General features: G+C 55.1%; 1 protein-coding gene across 2 annotated transcripts in view; it reads right to left on the bottom strand.

Moving 5' to 3' along the window:
* Positions 1–20,809, bottom strand: part of DLL3 (delta like canonical Notch ligand 3) — a 257,656-nt gene that overhangs the window by 180,416 nt on the left and 56,431 nt on the right. For both annotated transcript variants that reach the window (XM_084612808.1, XM_084612809.1), the window contains 2 exons: positions 15,738–15,954; positions 8,401–9,067 (listed from right to left, as the gene is read on the bottom strand). In XM_084612808.1, the coding sequence (XP_084468934.1) occupies positions 8,401–9,067; positions 15,738–15,954 (884 nt within the window). The remainder of the gene's footprint in view (positions 1–8,400; positions 9,068–15,737; positions 15,955–20,809) is intronic.

Here is a 20,809-nt window from a genome sequence, read left to right as displayed (position 1 = left end):
GCAGTTGGCAACCCTATCCTGCCCTGATCCTGGCCCGCAACACAACACAAACCCTCCAGCTCCCAATCCCAGCCCACTACACAACACAGACCTCCTCCAGCCCCTTATCCCAGCCCACAACACAATGTCCACCCACTCCAACCCCAATCCCGGTCCATAACACGACAGCCCCCACCCCCACCCCTTCAGCCCCCAATCCCAGCCCGCAATGCAAGACACACACCCTCCAGCCCCGATCCTGGCCACAGCTAAGGTGGCCAACCCTCCAGGATTGCCCTGGAGTCTCCAGCAATTAGAAATGAATCTTTTAATTAAAGATGATGTCATGTGATGAAACCTCCAGGAATATGTCCAACCAAAATTGACAACCCTAATCCTCTGGGGTGGATACATGCCTAATAATTCACCAGAGGGTGGCGTGTGAGTCTCTGCCAATAGCCAGTAACCTATTGGGCATCGAAGTCATTGCCAGATATACGCAAGGATAATATTTATGGCATTATGTAGCTATACTGGAAATTACGCTCTTAATGTCTTGGAGTGAAGGGAGGGCGCCAGGGGGGTGATGTACCTCGGAGATGTTCCTTTCAGGGAGGAGGTAACCGGTTCCTATGTCCCTGTCCGGCCATGTGTCTTGTGCGTCGTACACAGGCTGGACACAAGGCTTACACTTTTGGCGGTGAGAGTAATTAACCCAAGGGGCAGGGTGGATTCGCCGCCACCGGCGATGTTTAAATCAAGCCGGGATGTTTTTCTAAACGATCTGCTCTCGGAATTATTGTGGGGCATTTCTCTGGCCCGTCCGATACAGGAGGCCAGCCCAGATGACCACGGTGGCCTTGGAATCTAGGCCTCACTATGGGGGCCAGTTTGCGTACTAAGGCTAATCAAGAGATTGCGAAATCGACAAGAGAGGAAATCTACAGCAAGGAACGATTAGCACGGGGTATGGGGGGGGGGGCTCTGTTTCCAAATAAGGACGAAGGATGGGTCTGTATATCTAGGGGTGGCAGGGGGACCCCCTGGATCCTTCACCAAGGAGGCCAACTGGCCACACAGTTCTCTCACAAGCACTAGTGAGCCCAATGTTATTAGCCAGGAGAGTAGCTTGGTAATTACGTCTAGGCTACAGACTACACCTTGTGATTTTATTTGAAGCGTAGCGGTTTTGTTTCCGATTCTTCCACTTGCTGCTCCTTGAGCCTCTAGGTTTGCTAAATAAACGTATACTCGGTTTCACAGAACATCGGCCCAGGGGACGGGTGGGGTAGAGTTGCCAACTTTCCCAAACCGGACGCCCCTGCTCTGCCCCCAAGGCCCTTCCCCCTCCTCCGCCCCCTCCCCTGAGGACCCGCCCCCGCTCACTTCTCTCCCCTCCAATCAATCAAACCACCACCACCTAAGCCCCAAAGCAGGTATTACTGAGGAAAATGACACGTTCCCTCCTACCCCTCTTTCAATCTTAACCATTATCACAACACGGTCTGAGGAAAGGAGGGAGGTGAAGATTTGCTGCAATAGTGGGGCGACCAGACAGCAAGTGTGAAAAATCAGAACAGGAGAGGGAGGTTTAATAAGTGCCTATAGAAGACAAAGCCCCAAATCTCAGGGCTATCCCTATAAAATCAGGGCAGCTGGTCACCCTATGCAATATTTGTCTGGGAAGTGTCAAGAAGTTGCTCACAACTGTTGCAATAAGTACCATTACCTACATCCCTAACACTGCACCGAACCAGAGATGCTAGAGCAAAGAAGAGGGAAGAGACTGCTCTCACAACAACCCTTCAACAGAGAACTGCTGGGATACTGATAGTTACTACACAGGGTACTGGCCCCATACTTCGTACTGGACACAAATCAGACATCAAGAATTGTAACATTCAAAAACCAGTAGGAGAGCACTTCACTCTCCCTGGACACTCAATAACAGACTTAAAAGTGGCAATTCTTCAACCAAAAAAACTTCAAAAACAGACTTCAACGAGAAACTGCGGAACTGGAATTAATTTGCAAACTGGACACCATCAAATTAGGCCTGAATAAAGACTGAGAGTGGATGGGTCACTACAAAAAGTAATTTTCCCTCTGCTGATACTCACACCTTCTTGTCAACTGTTGGAAACGGGCGACGTCCACCTTGATTGCGTTGGCCTTGTTAGCACTACAAAAGTAATTTTCCCTCTCTTGATATTCACCCTTCTTGTCAACTGTTGGGAATGGGCCACATCCACCCTAACTGAATTGGCCTCGTTAGCACTGACCCTCCACTTGGTAAGGCAACTCCCATCTTTTTATATATATATATATATACACACACACACATATATACATACATATACATATACATATACATATACATACACACACACACACACACACACTGCTTACTGTATTTTTCACTCCATGCATCTGATGAAGTGGGTTTTAGCCCACGAAAGCTTATGCCCAAATAAATGTGTTTGTCTCTAAGGTACCCCAAGGACTCCTCGTTTTTGCTGATACAGACTAACACGCCACCCCTCTGAAACCTACACAAGGCACTGTGCAGCATGAAATATCCAAGCAGAAAATGCATTTCAGCCACAGAAGCCTGCTCTGATTCCCCCTCTCCCCTCCGTACAACGAAAGCAAAACATGAACTTTGGCAGGCTGCATTTTCATTTTGGCTGAAAAGTCCAGTCTTGCCCCCTCCTCTATTCAAAGAGCCAGTGCCCGAGTCTCACCTTCACCAAAACCGCACTTCGATCCAGTGAACCGTTCCTCTCGACCGAGATCTCAGTGCTGGACAGAGAAAAGGTCCATGGCTCAAGGAGGCAAGTCCCGTAAATAACCCCAATCAGGCAGCGGGTATTTAGGACCCTCTTTAAGATGCATCAGGGAGGGAGGAGGGACGAATGCAGGGAGAAGGAGAGATACTGACTCTACTGAGCTAAATCTCCAGTGTCCCCCCCCCCAAAAAAAAGGGTCCTCAAAAAGTTAGAGCTTTAAATAAGATCCAATACTGACGCCCACAGACACATATACACACCAGAGGCCAAGATGCAGCACATAGTAATTCCAGGCTGTTGGGATTTTGGGGGGCGGGGGGGGAGATTGTGGTCTTCGTGTTTCTCCTGGGGAAATGAGAGGGAGGGGAGCTGGCTCTAGATCCTACGGCGGGAGGGGGAGGGTTGCTCGGGCAGGGTGCATGCCTGGCAAGGAGGGGTGAGGCTTAGAGCCAAGCTGGCCCCATTGAGTGTGTGGGGTTTTGCAGCCGCAGGGGATGGCTGGGGACACAGCGGCTCCAGGCTGTGCGCGCAGAGTCAAAAGCGAGGTGAAACACTGCTTGCAGCCTGCTCTCCCTGCCAGGGGGCCAGTGGAGCCCCTGCACCTGGGGGAGCAGGGATCCTCCTGCCAGGGCTGAGTGGGAACCCCCTTCCCTGCAAGCTGGCCCGGGCACTGGGCACAGCAGGTGCGCAGGGAGGGCACGCCCTGACCCAGCTACTCACCCATGCAAGGTGGGAGCTGGCAGTGGGAACCCCCTTCCCCGCGGGCTGGCCCGGGCTCCAGGCAGGGGGCACAGCAGGTGTGCGGGGAGGGCGCGCCCTGACCCAGCTACTCACCCAGGCATGGTGGGAGCTGGCAGTGGGAGGGTGGGGGTGCTGCTCCTGGGCGCACTCTCGCTGTCCATCCCTGGGGTTGCTGCCACCGCCGAGGTGGCTGCCGCTGGAAGAGCCGGAGAGGGTGGCTCCGGCGGCAGGCGCACACTGGGGGGAGGATTGTGGTGGCTTGGCCACTTGCTGCCCCCCACTGTTGGCTCTGTGCCATGATCCTCTCGCAGCACCTCCCTGCCTGTCATCCGCTTCCTCGACCCCAGCTGTTCCGGCGCCCCGGCAGGCAGTAACCGGACTTTGGGTGTCCGGTCGGTTGTTTCTGACTGGACACGGTCAGGTGCCCTTTTCGACTGGACTTTCCAGTCAAAAACCGGACACCTGGCAGCCCTAGTGTGTGGAGCGGCGCAGAGAACCGAGGCGGAACCAGCAAGCTGGGACGACCTGTTTCTTTGGGAGCAGAGGAGCTGTAAATACTGCAAGTGTCCAGCGGACTGGGGGCTGGACTCTCCAGGGGGGTGCGCGGAGGGCTCAGGGCTGAGCACAGGGACCTGCAGAGGGACGGCAAGCGCTTGAGTTGCCACTGGCCGGCGGAGTCGGGGACTTGAGCCCCGGCAGGCCCTGACAATGCTCCCTCGCACTAAGCATGAGTAGTAGCGAGGTGCCGCACAGCCCTGGGTACCCCAGGGAAGCCTGGTGGGGGGGGCTCCTTAGGGGACGCTTCAACAGAAATAAAGCACCCCCGCTAAAACTCACTGTGTGCCCCGAACGCTCAGTCTTTGCAGCATGGCTGGAGGAGGAACGGAGCCGGCTCCGGGGGGAGATGAATTCTAGGCCTGCAGAGAATGCCGATCCCAGGCTGTCCCAACGAGCAAGCCCCAGCCCGGCTGCCTGCGTAGCCCCAGAGAGCCACGTAGCTCACACGCTGCTTAGAGACGCACAGGAACAAACCACGGGCATCAGTTCAGCCCCCGGAGCCAGGTGCTGATGGAGAGAGGCTGGCCTCCGTGGAGGGCTGGTCCAAAGCTGACAGGGAACCACCGGGGGTGGCGGGGCTGGTGTCCCATCAGGCCCCTAGCAAGACGCTGCTTTGGGGGCTGGCTCGAGGCCAGCTCCAGGCGCCTCACCCATGCTCTCTAGGCACCCGGTCACAAACGCCCTTTGAGCACCCCCTGGCCCCACTGTACAGACAGGAAACTGGGACATGCGAAGAACGTGACTTGAACACCATCAACCGGGGACTCAGAGGCAGAAGAGAACCCAGGAGTTCTGATTCCCAGCCCCCCTGCTCTAACCACTAGACCCCACTCCCCACCCCAGGGGATAGATAGATAGATAGAACCCCAGGGTCCCACTGCACAATGCTCCCTTTCTTAAACATCCCTGCCCCGTGCTTCGGCAGACAAAGCTGCTCAAACATCTGATGGTGTTGCGCCTTCTGGGGCTCAGCCGTCCAGCATCCATCATCTCTGCCCTGCATCCCGGGGGACCCCCTGCCTTATACTTTCTGCTAGCAGAGGGCAGAATCCCGTCATGGGGGCTGGGCACACAAACTGCCCCTGGCCACCCATCTGGTGCCTGCTGCCAATATGGGGGAGCAGCCGGGTAACCCCCACTGGCACAGCCAAGCTGCCCCACTCCTCCCGCGGCTCCCGGCCCCAGCAATTCCCTCTGTTGCTGCATCGCACGTGGCTACGACCGCCAGTGGCACAGGCCACAGGCTACTGCCGAGGAGATACAAGGAGATGCAGCCCAGCGGCAGTCTCTCCCCCCCTCCCCCAGGGCTACAAGGTGGCAGAGAAACCTTGGCTGGGACAAACCCAAAGCGTTTGGCTTTGAACATACCTTTCCCAGAGGAGCAAAGCCCCAACGAGCTCAGCACACAAGCCCTCCTGCTGCTCAGGGCCCACAGAGAGGGGTTCAGGGATATGGGGGAGACACTCCAATGCTGCCACTTATTTTAGATCCAGTGCCCCTAAGCATCAGGATCAAGGATTCACATCTCTCTCAGTCCGATACAGCGGCCAACCTGCCAGCGTTGATGGATGGAGGGTCGCAGCGCCCCCAGGAGGCAGGGGAGCATTGCTATCCCGCAGGTAAACCGAGGCCCATGGCGACTGCCACTGATTTGTCTGGAGCAACTCAGAGGCAGGAAATGAACCCAGGTCTCCTGTGTTCCAGGCCAGCCTGCCTTCCCCTTGCGGGTTGAATCGGGACTCTTAGACTAGCAGGAGCTGGGGTCGTTTGGCCACAGTGGCTGGGAAAGGACCTGCCTCCTTGTCATTCCCAGGCAATACACAAGCACCCGTGCCGCTGTTCTTCTCGGCCATGTAATTCCAGCAAGTCTGCCAAGTAAACCCCTATCTGGTTACAGCCTCGTGAGAGCATCAAAGCTTCACGCTTGGACCTTCACAGGCACGCAGCTCGGACCCTCCTGCTCCACAAGCCCAGCTCTGCCCCTGCCCCTCTGCGCTGCTCGGCCTAAAGGAGACGCTCTGCATGCACTAGAGGGTTTATGACCCACGGCTGGGCAGCTCCGATTGCATCCAGCAGGGGGCAGGGCTGAAACACACTCAAGGATGCAGATTGCGCAGATGCTGCCGCCTTCGACTGGCTGGAATCAGAACAGCTCTGCTGTGTGTCATAGACCCCTATACCACTACTAGGGATTCTCCTTGCGCTCAAGGAGTGATGGGGGGTGCTCTCAGAGCAGCAATTGACTTGATGGGCTTCTAACATCTCTTAACTACTATGCCTGATATTTAAGCCCCATTCAATCCACATCCCTTAGCAAGTGCAGGGTCCCTCTATACCGCGCATTCTCCAAGCCTGTGTCCAGCGGGATTTTAATCCGCACTCGCACCCCATCCATTATGAAGCCCAGTCCCGGCCCAGCGGATCTCAGATTCAAGCAGCTTGTCCTGAGCGCCAGCTTGTCATTTTGCTTTCCCCCCGTCTCATCCCGTCAATACTGCTGCCCAGGACAGAGCTGTGGTGAGGCCATTCAGATGCACTCCTTCACCAGACAGAAAACCCCCACGCCTTGCTCTAAATGTCAGTTATAATTTGTATACATAGACCAACTCTTTTTACATGGCCTGAGACCTTCCACGGCTGCTAGAACCGATAGGCAAAATTCCCCCATGTTCATTACAAACGTCTCATCTGCCCAGAGAGCCCTCAGCCCCAGTTGCAAACTCTGCAGGTGATTCCCCATGCACCAGACGGCCCTGCAATGTGCAGAGTTGCAACAGGGGGAGGACTTGGCTGCTGCGTGCCGATTTCAGCCCCCGCGGGGCAGAGATCCGAATGGCAAGGGACTGAATTCACAGGCCAGTCAATCAATAGGGCACTGCAGTCAGTATGCCAGTGCAGATCTCAAATGCAGTGGAGTGATTCCACTGAGTGCAGTGCCATGCTGATTGCACAAGGCAGTGAAATCAGCGCACTGCAATCAAGATCTGCACTGGCCTGCAGTGCAAATACTGAATCACCACCCTACACTGCAGAGAACACCCCACGGAGATCTGCAGTGCCCGATTCCCTGCCCCGATTCCAGCTGAGCACGCCAGAGGGACATAGTGCAAGATTCTGTCCTGGTGCAACTCTCATTGACATCAGCGGAAGCTGAGCCCTCTTACACCAGGGCTGGATTTGACCCAGGCCGCTAGATCCTGATTAACAGAAGTGCTGACCACCTGGACCGCCCCTTTATTTCAGCTCGAGTTGGGAGCACCCAGCCATTCTGAGCGCCAGGCTTTGGAGCATGGTGAATGACTGATGTCTGTGAAGATATCTGGAAATCCACCCCAAATGGCCAGCAACTGCACCATGGCCACTGAATTGCACTGAGTTGCCAAAAGAAAAGGAGGACTTGTGGCACCTTAGAGACTAACCAATTTATTTGAGCATGAGCTTTCGTGAGCTTCAGCTCACTTCATCGGATGCATTCAGTGGAAAATACAGTGGGGAGATTTTATAGACACAGAGAACATGAAACAATGTTTCATACACACCATACACATACATGTTTCATACACACCATAACGAGAGTGATCAGGTAAGGTGAGCTATTACCAGCAGGAGTGCGGGATGGGGGGGAGGGGGAAACCTTTCGTAGTGATAATCAAGGTGGGCCATTTCCAGCAGTTGACAAGAACGCCTGAGGAACAGCAGGGGAGGGGGAAATAAACATGGGGAAATAGTTTTATACTTTGTGTAATGACCCATCCACTCCCAGGCTTTATTCAAGCCTAAGTTAACTGTATCCAGTTTGCAAATTAATTCCAATTCAAATCTCCCCACTGTATTTTCCACTACATGCATCCGATGAAGTGGGCGGTAGCTCACGAAAGCTTATGCTCAAATAAATGGGTTCGTCTCTAAGGTGCCCCAAGTCCTCCTGCTCTTTTTGCGGATACAGACGACCACGGTGGCTGCTCTGAAACCAGCCATTGGGTGGCCAGCGATGGCAACGCAGGTGCTGAAGCACGCCGGCTTCCGAAACCACGCACTGCATCGCCTCCGCGGCTTTCAGAAATTCATGCGCCGAATGGCTGGCTGATTTCAGAAATCACGCAGATTGCCGCCGCCGCCCGCCCCACTGGTTTCAGACATCACGCCTTGACTTGCCAACAACCGCACCGCACCCCCTGATTTGCATCGATTCGCCGACGCCTGCCCCGCACCAAGCCGGAGTCGCCGCGCCGATTCCAGCGAACGCAGAACCCGCAAGCACCAACCGGGGGAAGGGGAGCTGGGCCCAGACCCGCCGGGAGATGCAAGGGAAAGGAGCTCCCAGGTCACTTACTTCTCCGGCTTCTTCTTGCAGGCGGCGTCCCCGCTGAGATCCAGCAGCTTCCGCTTGCAGTTGAACTTGTCCCGGAGGCCGTCACTGCCAAACTTGGGCTCCTTGTTGGGCACCTTGAACCGCCCGGGTGCAACGAGGAACCCTTCCCTCTCCTTCAGGTTGTTGATGGTGTCCAGGTCATTCCGCACGGTGCCCTTCACCACCTTGCGGCCCTGCCTCATCTGCCGCAGCACCGCCAGGGCTGCGCACACCCCCAGGGCCAGGGTCACCAGCCCCAGGGCGAAGGAGACAGCCAGGGCCATCGGGAAGGGGTCGTCGACCGCCAGCCGCCGGCTGCTGGCCGGGGTGGGGCTCTGCACCTTGAACTCGCAGCTGGGGCCCATGTAGCCGGCGGAGCACTCGCAGACGTGGCCGGAGAAGTGGGCGTAGCAGGTGCCGCTGTTGAGGCATGGGCTGGAGCCGCAGGCGTCCACACGCACGCTGCAGTCCTTGCCGCCGTAGCCCAGGGTGCAGGAGCAGCTGTAGCTGTTGGCCCCGTCCAGGCAGGTGCCGCCGTTGACGCAGGGGTTGCAGGCGCAGTCGTCAACGTTGCGCTCGCAGCGGGTGCCGGCGAAGCCCGGCCGGCACTTGCAGAGCACCCGGCGGCCCACGTCCAGGCAGAGGCCACCTAGGAGGAAGCGACGGAGCGAGTCAGGGGGGTGGCCCGGCCCCGGCTGAGCCTGGGATAGATTTGGCGGGCACGGGCACGGGCATGGGGCCAAAGGCAGGGGGCAGGACCATGGATGCCCCAGGGTCAGACTCTTCTAGCTCCAATCCGGGATCAGGGCCCCGTTGCGCTTGGAACATGGAGTGCCGCCACCCACCCCGGGCACCTCCCACCCAGACCATTCCCCGCCCCGGCAGGGACCCGGGCACTGTGGGCACCTCGGACTCTCCTGGGCTCTGCCTTCGGCCTCCCGAGGCCTGAAATGAATCAGTCTCACTAGAGCTATCGGGGTCAACTCCAGGGGTCCAAAGGGCCCGTGCTCCACGGGAGGCCAGACTAGGTGAACTCGCTCTCCCGTCTAGGGTCTGGGCCTGGTACACAGACATTAGACCCAGATCTCAGGCGAGCTGCTTTCCCCGATCAGAGGGAGGGAACAGGAAGAACGGTTAGCGACTCACCCAAGTCCCGCAGGCGCCGGGGCTGGGAACAGAACCCAGGAGTCCTGAGTTCCAGTCCACTGCCTGAGCCGAAATTTCCCCCACAAAATGTATGAGCTTCCCCCCCCTTCCCCTGCCCCCCCACAGCCTGCCCCATCTGCCCTCTCTGGCGGGGAGCTCTGGCTCAGGAGTCGTGTTGCCCACAAGGGAGCCCAGTTCATGCCAAGTGGATTCCCGTGTCCTGCGCACTGAGCACACTGCCAAACGGCCGCCCCATCTGAGCCAGCTGGAGGGGAAGGATCCCACTTCACCCACCAACACCCCTCCGCTTCCCTGGCTTTGAGGGGAGGGTTTGCTCCTTCCCAAAGGAGTGGGAAGCTGCAGTGTAAGGACCCAGGAAGTGCTGTCCCGCCCCGTTCCTTCCTGTAACCGAGGGCAGATGGGGTCTAACCCCTGCCCCGATTCACCCCATTGCCACCTAATTAGGCCGTAACATCCCACTGGGAGAAGAGGAATCTTCGCCTCTCCCTTGGCAGCCCACCCCTGGGAAAGTGACCTGATTGCACCCTAAAGCACAAAAACCTTCAGAGTCATCCGCCACCAAACATGCCCCTGCCTCTTGCTGAACTGTCCAGGCCGGAGCCTCGGCTGATGTAAACCGGCACAGCTCCACCGAGCAATGCCGATTTACACCAAGAGGGGATCTGGCCCCATTGTCTCCAATGGAGCGACACTGTTTCGTACCACCTGCGGATCTGGCCCCAGCATCCTGCAGCAATGAGTATCACTGGTTAACGAGGCACCACGGATGTAATACAAGCACTTCTATTTTTAAAGGACTGGCGTGGAGTGCTGCCTTGGGTAGAATACAGCCAGACAAACCCCCACCAGGGACTTGCAGGCAACACCCAGACAGTGCCAGGATCCGCAAGCCACAGCCAGACAACCCCCTGGGATCCGCAGGTCACAGCCGGACGGCACCCCCAGGAGCAACGAGAAAAATCTCTCCTGGCATTGGCTCCCCCAGCCACACAAGTGACAGGGAGCTGGAGACACAAAGGTAATTGTTACTGTGATCCCAGCTCACCGCAGAGCAGGATGTGATTAAGGGCAGAGACTGTGTTTTGTTCCATGTCTGTAAAGCGCCTGGCACAATGGGGTCCTGGGACACCTAGCCATTACCGTAATACACCCAACAGCAGCAAAAATATACAGCACCTGGCACAATGGAGCCCTGGGCTATGACCGGGAGGGGGTGGCCCTAGGCATTCCAGTAATATACCTAATAGCAATCAAAATGTACAGTGCTTAGCACAATAGGGGCCAGGGTCATGACTGGGGCTCCTCGGTGCTACTGCAAGGCTAATTATAATGTTAAATGGTCGTGTGGCCTAGGGACTCTAGAGTCTTGTGTTCTGGTTCCAGCTCTGCTTGCTGGGTGACAGGCAAATCAGTTCCTTTTGCAATTGCTCTGTGCCTCAGTTTCCCCATCTGTAAAATGAGGATAATGATACCAACCTTCTTTATAAAGTGCTTTGAGATCAGATGACGGAAAGAGCTAAGGGGAATGATTATTAGTAGAGCCTGATACGGTGCCTGATCCTGCTTTGGGCTATAAATCCAGGGCATTTCACACTGGGTCCTTATTGGCACTGGTGTAACTGCTTGGGTCCCAGATCAGTCCCTTCTGAGCCCCCAGAGCAACCTCTCTGGTTTTGCTACTTCTCATTCCTGGTTGCTGGATTAGCCGGATTCTAGTCCAGCTCCTGAATCGGCATCTCATCACCACCATCAAAGGAAGGGTTAGCTCTGTTCCCAGCACTGGAGCAAATGCTGCTCCTGGTTACCCCTGTGCAATGCCTGGGTGTACATGAGAGCAGAATTTGAGGGCACTGAGCCCTAACACAGGGCTGAATCTGAGCACAGTGCAGGAGGAAAAAGAGAAGAATGGCTGGATGCTGCTCTATTTACAACCCCCACTCCCAGCTCCAGATCTTGGGGCTGGCTGATCCCCAGCAGAAGTTAGAGCAGCTCCAAGGCTGCGGTAACTTACAGTCATTGGCCACGCCCCCGCCAAGGGAGAATCCCCAGCCAGCTGTGCTTCTCCCCAGCCATGCCCCTTATGCCAGGGGATAGAATTCTGTCGCAGTGCTTCTCATTCATAGGGCCTCAGATGCCAAGGCCAAAAGGGCCCATTGCGATCATCTTGCTCCCCTGTGTAGCACAGGCCATAGGACGTCACTGAATTAATTCCTGTTTGAACTCGAGCCCGTCTTTTAAAACAAAAATCCAGCCTTGATTCAAAAATTGCCAGCAAGGAAGACCCCACTGTCTCCCTCAGCAAGTTGTTCCCATGGTTAATCACTCTCACAGTTAAAAATTGACACTTCATTTCCAGCCTGAATTGGTCTAGCTTCAGCTTCCAACCACTGGATCATGTTTGACCTTCCTCTGCCAGACTGAAGAGCCCAGGATCAAATTCTTATTCGCCATGTGGTTACGGCTAGGCTGGGGTCATGTCACCTTCTCTTTGTTAAGCTAAAGAGATTGAGTTCTTTAAGTCTCTCACTAGAAGGCTTCCCAATCCCTTGATCATTCTTGGCAAAGAGTCCTGTGGCACCTGACACATGTCATGCATCTGACGAAGTGGGTGTTTACCCACGAAAGCTTCTGCTCCAATACGTCTGTTAATCTATAAGGTGCCACAGGACTCTTTGCCGCTTTTACAGATCCAGACTAACATGGCTACCCCTCTGATACCTGATGATTCTCATGGCTTTTCTCTGACCCATTTGCCATTTACCACCATCCTTCTGTGCCACACCTCCAGAGAGATCCTGGACTGAGTAAACAAGCAAGGGCACAATTTGGCTTGCTGGATCCTTACTTTCCCAGTCACGCCAGAGTCAGGAAGAGCCCAGAGTGGCTCTCAGCTCCCAGGGAGGGGGGGTCTCTTTCACGTATAGCTTGTTTGCCCCTTGGGACTCTCCTCCGTATGTATAAGCAGCTTCCCGTCTAAGCATTTGCCACATTAGACTTCAGGGCCTTTTTGACGAGCTTCCTCGCCCTCTTTGAGATCCCCCTTTCGGAAGGTTAGTGCTAACTTTTGGAACGATTCTTGCCGACTGGGGCTGTTCAACTTCAACCTACCAGCAGAATTCCAGCACCAGCTACAGGCTGCATTGTGCCGGGTGCTGCCCAGACAGAGAGACAGCCCCTGCCCCAAAGAGCTGACGATCAAATACACCAATCAAGACTGGATTTTTCTTTTCCCCTAGAAGATCTGCTCTAGTTCAAACCAGAAATCTGATGAGGTTCAACAAGAACAAGTGCAGAGTCCTGCACTTAGGACGGAAGAATCCCATGCACCGCTACAGACTAGGGACCGAATGGCTCGGCAGCAGTTCTGCAGAAAAGGACCTAGGCATTACAGTGGACAAGAAGCTGGATATGAGTCAGCAGTGTGCCCTTGTAGCCAAGAAGGCTAACGGCATTTTGAGCTGCATTAGTAGGAGCATTGCCAGCCGATCGAGGGAAGTGATTATTCCCCTCTGTTTGGCACCGCTGAAGCCACATCTGGAGTATTGCATTCAGTTTGGGCCCCCCCGCTACAGAAAGGATGTGGACAAACTGGAGAGAGTCCAGCGGAGGGCAACGTAAAGCATCAGGGGCCTGGAACACATGACTTATGAGGAGAGGCTGAGGGAAATGGGCTTGTTTAGTCTGCAGAAGAGAAGAGTGAGGGGGGATTTGATAGCAGCCTTCAACTACCTGAAGGGGGGTCCAAAGAGGATGGAGCTCGACTGTTCTCAGCGGTGGCAGAGGACAGCACAAGGAGCCATGGTCTCAAGTTGCAGTGGGGGAGGTCTAGGTTGGATATTAGGGAAAACTATTTCACTGGGGGACGGGGGTGAAGCACTGGAATGGGTTCCCTAGGGAGGCGGTGGAATCTCCATCCTTAGAGGTTTTTAAGCCCTGGCTTGACAAAGCCCTGGCGGGGATGATTTAGTTGGGGTTGGTCCTGCTTTGAGCAGGGGGATGGACGAGGTAACCTCCTGAGGTCTCTTCCAATCCTGATCTTCTATGATTCTAAGAACTAATTCAGGGCAGTCCTAGGGCCTAGGTTATACAGGAGGTCAGTGAAAGATGATCACAATGGTGCCTTCCGGCCTTGGAGTCTCTGAAGTGTGGGAGGGGAAACTGAGGCACAGAGTGAGGACAGGCACTTGCCCAAGGACACGCAGCAAGGCAACAGCAGAAGTGGGACTAGAACCTAGGTCTCCAGAGGCCCAGTCCAGTGCTCTGTCCACTAGACCACATTACCTACTAAGCGACTCCTCTCCAACGTGCGGCATAGGACTGCTGCTTCTATGATGGGAGCACTTAGGAGCCCCAGCCAAGGAGGGTCCCTATTGGGCCAAGGGCTGTAAATTTTTATGGCTATTAGGCGTATTACGGTAGCACCTAGGAGCCTGTCATGGCCCATTGTGTTGGGTGCTGTATGTTTCTATTGTAATTACACGTATTACAGTAGCAGCTGAGAGCTTCAGTCATGGACCAGGACTCAATGCTGCCAGGTATAGAACATTTTTATTGCTATTAGGTGTATTATGGTAGCTCCTAGGCATCCCAGTCATTGACCAGGACCCAATTGTGCCAGGTGCTGTACATTTTTATTGTGATTTAAGTGTATTACGGGAGCAGCTAGGAGACTCAGTCCTTAGACACGGTGCATTTTTTGTTGCTATTAGGTGTATTAGAGTAGTGTTGAGGCAGGCCCACCCCCCAGCCCTGGACCAGGCCCCAGTTGTGTCAGGTGCTGTACAGACACGCAAAATACAGTCCTCTCTCCAGAGAGCTCTTAATGTAGGTGTCAGGAAAGACATCAGGTGGGCGGCAAGGAGGGGGTGGACCAGGAGAAACTGGTTGTAATTTTTCATCAAACAGATCTTTCAATTTATCAAGGTGTGAGATATTCTGGGGGGGTGGGGCTTCAGAGCTCCCTCCAAAGAAAAAGGGGAGATAACAAATGAAACACCCCCCAAAACGGTCCTTTTTGGGGGCTTCTTTTCTGAATTTTTGGCAGAAAGTATTTCCCTCCCTTTTCCAGGGGCACTCTCAGGAAAACCCCAGCCACCTTGGTGCACCGCACTCCACCTTTCCAGACTACTGCATCCCTTTTAGGAGTCTGCCTGGTTTTGCGCACCCCCAAATTACACCTCACTTAAAAACGACTTGCTTGCAAAAATCGGACATCAAATTACCAAAGTGTCCCAGCCCACGGCTTCTAGGCAACTGCTGGCTCTCTCATGTGGTCGGAATGAAATTGCCGTTTGTACTGACTTCACCAACGCTTTTTACGTGGCCTGTTGTAAAACTGGGCCAATCTCTAGATGAGTTGACGTACCCTGGAAGACCACTGCAGACCCCCAGGTGTACCCTGGGGGAGATCCACTGAACTCTGCCCACTGAGGGAGGATGGCCCTTGCTCTGGGTGTGCCTGAGAGATGGCTAACCCCCACCCCCATCCCAATCCTTTGGGGTGCCAAGAAACTGCTGCCCTAAACCTTGCCCCAGTCTCCTTAATTGCGAGCAGCCACATGGGAAGCTATTTCAGAACAGTGCTAACATTTCAAATCCAAAGCCTGGCTTGTCCCAGAATAGTTCTCTACGTAGAGAAGGCCATGCCCTAAGAGTTTACAATCTAAATAGACAATGGAAGGATTATTACCCCGTTTTGCAGATGGGGAAACTGAGGCACAGTCTAAGTGACATTCTCAGCGTCACACAGGAGATCAACGGCAAAGCAGGGAATTGAACCCCGATCCCCACCATGCCTCTGCTTTGGGCAGAGGCATATTCTAGTGTCTTGGGGATCTGCATACAGGGGATCTATTCCGCTCCATTCAGGGATTTTCTGGGCTCGCCCTGGGAAACATCAGGGGATGGCGTAGAGATTCCAGCCCACTTCCCATTCAGAGCAGGGCTGCCGGGGAAGCCATCCTGCAGCGAAGCCCTGGGCCCTGGCTGAGTGGGGTGAGACCCACCCAATGGCTGTCACCGCCAGCCCAGAAGCTCAGGAGAAGAGAGCAGGACGGCGCAGCAAACACAGGTTCCCCCCCAGTCATGCCCAGGCCTGCGTGCGGCCTTCACCCGCCCCCCCCCCCAAGAGAAGAAAGCAGCGTGGCCCTTACTGTTCAGACAGGGGTTATTGGTGCACCGGTCGATCTTCTTCTCACAGTTGGAGCCGTGGTAGCCCAGAGGGCAGTGGCAGGTGTAGCCGCCTGTGGGCTTCTCGGCGCAGGTGCCTCCGTTGAAGCAGGGCCCGTCGGCACAGGTCATGGCGCTGATCTCGCAGTTCTTCCCGTAGAAGCCCTGGGGGCAGGTGCACTTGTAGTCATTCTCCAGATCCTGGGGGCAGGGGGAGGGAGAGAGAAAGAAGCGACAGGTTACAGATTTAAATCTGTAACCAGCGGGGGAGGCCGGGAGGGGGGGGGGGGGGACGAGGACCAAATGGATCCAGAGAGCTCATGCGGACAGGTGCTATGAACATTACACCGCTGAAGATCCCGGCTCCTCGGCAGGAGAAGGAAGCTGGCCTTCTGGGGGAGACGCAGTGCCGGGGCTCGGGGCTTGTCGACGCTACGGGGGCTGTCCTGGAAGAGCTTCGGAGCAGCCGCAGCTGAAAGCGACGGGAAGGGGATAGGAAAACCACCTCCCCGAGCAGCCGTCGCTAGCCTGACGGAAGCATTCTTCCAGCGCAGGGGGGTGAGGTGGGCAGAGCGGTGGATTTCACACGCCCCTGAGCACCGTCATGACATCAACCTAATTTCTACGTCTTCGGGTGGTCACCGCGCTATTCCCAGCTCGGCTGCAGACCCCCTGGGCAACTCCTTGAGGCCCACGTCCTCAGAGGTACGCAGACTCCTAACCCTCATAGGAATTAGGCACCTCAGTACCTTTGAGGACCTGAGTCTTAAAGCTCTGTGAATGCACAAAAAATTGTCCTGCTCCAAGTACTTCGCTTGGCAGCAATTTGGGGCAGTGGCTGGCTTCTTGCTCTGCCTTTATACAGCCCCCGGCACAGTGAGGGCTCAGTACATGACTGGGGCTCCTAGGGGCTACCGTAATACACCTAATAGCAATACATAAGTACAGCACCTGACAGAGTGGGGTCCTGCTCCATGCCTGGGGTACCTAGGCGCTACCATAATACACCTAATAGCAATAAAATGTACAGTGCCTGGCATAATGGGGTGAGGCTTTTGGTCCATGACTGAGGATCTTAGGTGCTATCATAATACACCTAATAGATAACTTAGTCTTGTTAAAGCTGTACAACCCCCAGAGCGGATGCAGTTATAGTGGGATAAAGATGCTTGTACCCAAACAGGAAGGGAATAAGCTACACTGGTATAAGGCACATTTATCCCACTATAAATACTCCACACTATGGGTTGATGCAGAATAACTACATCAGGTTAAAAAAACAAAACCATACCCCTAACTGGCATTGTCCACACCGGGACAAAATCCGTGTGTAGATCTAGCCTCAGTCCTCAGTGGCTAGCGTTGATGCAGGAGGCTAAACCAGACGACCAAAGAGGTCCCTTACCAATCAATAACCCCTCTGTGCCTCAGTTTCCCTTCTGTAAAATCAGGAGAATAATTCTAACTCTCTCTGTCCTGTCTATTTCAACTGTGCTCTTCAGGACAGGGATTGGCTCTCACTCTGTCTGGGCAGCACCTGGCGCGACGGGGCCCCGATCTCGGTCACTCCGTGCCTGGGCAGTGCCCAGCGCAACAGGGCCCTCATCTTGATTGCGGCTTCTAATTCCCCCATAATACACCTAATAGTAAATGTGCAGCAGTGGCCAGAAAAAGCAAAAGGTTAAAGTGATGAAAGGAATGAGACGGGAAACAGCAGAAAATATTTGAGTGTGTATTATATAAGGACATTCTGGCTTGGGCTAACTGTGTTCCATTCAGGTCACACCATGGAACACAGCAATGACACACAGGGTTTTCAGAGATAGGCAGGGAGACCATTAGAGGTCTATATCATTACTTAATATTTATTAGGTGTGTTACGGTAATCCTCATTCCACGCTCCTGGCCACAGTCTTTTTGGAAGGGTGTTTCCTAGTTGCAGCGACACCCCCGGACCCAGTCCTGGCCCAGAGCCCATTGTGCCACGTGCTGTACAATAGTATTGCTATTAGGTGTCCTATGGGAGCACCTGTCGTTGCTCAGGACCCCATTGTGATGGGCACTGCACGGACCCAAGAACAAGAGAGATTGAGAAGGCTGACGGGGCGGGGGGGGGGTGTAGTTTAGAATGGAGACTTACTCAGAGAGAGGATGGAGATGGTAGATCGGGGGCTGCTCTTCACCCTGGCTCCTAACACAAGAGCTGCAAGGCAGCACGTTTAAAGCTGATGACTAGATCATTACACAAAGCACCACTGGCCTGCGGAACTCGCTGCCTCATGATTATTGTCACCACTGAAGCCAAGAGCTGGGCAGGATTCAGACTCAAGGGTTGGATATTGGTGCAGAAAATGGGCCTATCCAGAATGATGTGACAGAAGTGTTTTGGAAAGGAGCTAAACCCGCACGCTCCAGTCTCTACCTAACCCAGATCATGGAAGCAACTTCCCCTCTGGGCAGGTTATCCCATCATTGCCCAGTAGGGGGTGTGTCTTGCACCTTCGTCTGATACAGCTGGGACTGGCTGCTGTTCAAGATGGGATATTGGGGTAGATGGGGATCCGGTCTGATCCGGTCCGGCAGTTCCTATGGGCCTAATAATCGAGCCTCCAGCCTCTGTTTGGTGAGGCTGCCTCAGAGGCTCAGAGAGGCAGCCATGATCTCAAACAACATGTGGGGTTGGAGAAACTGGGCACAGCAGGAAGCTGGGCTGGTAGTTCAATAGGGGGAACGTTCCCCTCGTGGTCAGTGCTGACCCCAATGCCCCAGCGCAGTGCTAGGGGACGCTGTGATGCAGGGAACATGGGTCAGTAGGGGGCAATCTCCAAGACAGGGCCTCAGAATTGAGGCCCTAATGATAGGTGCTTGCTAGGAGACTTCCCTGGCACACACCCCTCCACCCTTGGGTCTGCACTACCAGGCGTACCACCTGCCAGTGGGCAGAGGGCCCAGGGGTGCACATAGGTTCTAGGGGTGCCCTAGGCCTGGTATTTACAGACTAGATTACCAAAGAGAGTCCCGTGAGGTCTCTAACTGAAGCCCGCATCCGTCACACAGCCCGTGATCAGCTTAGTGAAATGTACGTGGGGATACTATGTAAGGAGATCCGTATATCGATTGGAAATCCTGGTCTCAAAGCCTTGTCATTACAGGTAGGAGACCCAGAAACTGGCTCCACCAGACAGGAGATAGAGACCTCTCTCTTGGGCTGAACTTGGGGTATCTTACAACGAGGGTGTATTTGCTCATGAAGAGCTTGCAGGGACTTCAGGAGAAAATTAACAGGAAGAGATGAACAGCGCGGGGGGAGAGGGGGCTGTTTTACAGGTGAAACAACATCGGGGGAGACAAGCTGCCCCCAGGCTTGATCTCACAAAAGGAGGAGCTCAGCCATCCTGTTTGAAAAACATGGGGAGAAGGACTTAGAATCATAGAATATCAGGGTTGGAAGGGACCCCAGAAGGTCATCTAGTCCAACCCCCTTTTGGGGGGACTTTGAGGGGAGCAGGACTTATTAGACAAGAGGGCATCTTGTATCAAGGGCAGGCTCTAGTATACGAGTTCGGACTTGATTTTATAGGTAACCCTGGGATCCACGCGTAGATTCCCTTGGTTTCCTCTGTTTCGGCTCACAGCCATTCGAATCTCTGTTTGATGGACGGATCCTGGCTTTCTCTACCGACAAAGCGAAGTGCTGGGCGTTAAGCGGTGCTGTGGGAGTGTGGACCCAGTAAGCCGGCGTGTTCTTCTGGGAGCAGCGGCTTTGGGAATTCTGCGAGCACAGCGGGGCGCAGAACAAGGAGCAATGGTCTCAAGTTGCAGTGGGGGAGGTCTAGGTTGGATATTCGGAAACACTATTTCACTAGGAGGGTGGGGAAGCCCTGGAATGGGTTACCTAGGGAGGTGGGGGAATCTCCTTCTTTAGAGGTTTTTACGGCCCGGCTTGACAAAGCCCTGGCTGAGATCATTTAGTTGGGGTCGGTCCTGCTTTGAGCAGGGGGTTGGACTCGATGACCTCCTGAGGTCCCTTCCAACCCTGATATGCTATGATGCTATGCTAGGACGCTCGGGGGGGCACAGGGGGTTGGTGCGTGTCTGGCTCTAGTTTGCACGAGGGACAGCGGACCCCATGCAGGTGTAGGAGTTGGGGGACTGCCTCCCCGGCAGGCACTGACTCGTTATTTTTAGTTCCCCGCCGTGGATCAGCACCGGGAGAGGGGAAGGAAAGGGAATCCCTGCCTCTGCCTCTGCCCAGCACCTGCCTTCACTCTGCAGGCGTGAGAGCCTTCTGCTGTGCAGCTGGGCCAGCTGCCACCTTGACCCCCCCCCCCCCCCCGCTTCAGATCTCAGGCTGTGATGGCCAGGGTCCAGACTGGAACTCGCCTTTGTCCCCCCCTCCCCCAGGCCAGCGCTCTGATCACTGGGCCACCCTGCCTCTGTGTTAACTCTGCACCCACTGGAGACAGCTGCATTGCGGGGGGGGGGGGGCAGTTACGGGAAGGCCCTGCTCCTCTGGGGGCACAGACGGCCTACAGGACAGCTGAGGCATTTTGCAGGGCACGAAGGGGGCATTTTCACAGCCGCCAACCCCTCCCCAGCCCCGGATCTTTCCGGAGGGGTGTTTCCTAGATGCAGTGATACCCCCTCACCCAGCTCCCTGCACATGGAAAGGAGACATCGATGGCTTCGCCCACCACCATAGCATCCAGGCTGCACGGACCCCGGGGCTGGGGGAAGGAGCACTGACCCACACCGGGTGGGGATCTAGCCCCCTAGACGGATGTGGCCGCTGCCTCCCATATTGCAGGGGCAGGGGGGTTAAGGCTCATCATCCCCACCACCCCTCCCAGCAGCCAGCGCCCAGGTCCTCTGCTGTGCACGGCCATGGACACCCCCTCCCCCCCGCCGCTGCTGGTGATGGGTGGGGGAGATAAGGGGGAGGCTGATGTTGCAGCTGCTGCCAATCTAGTGGTGGAGGGGCAAGTTGGGGGTACATTGGGGTGGGGGAGGTGATAATGGGGGGGTGATACGGACATTGTGGCTGCCTCCATTCTAG

Source organism: Lepidochelys olivacea (assembly GCF_965140295.1).
Source record: "Lepidochelys olivacea isolate rLepOli2 genome assembly, chromosome: 23".
In the NCBI taxonomy this organism is placed as follows: Eukaryota; Metazoa; Chordata; order Testudines; family Cheloniidae; genus Lepidochelys; species Lepidochelys olivacea.
Note: the sequence above shows the minus strand (reverse complement) of the source record. Positions and strands in the feature narration are given on the sequence as shown.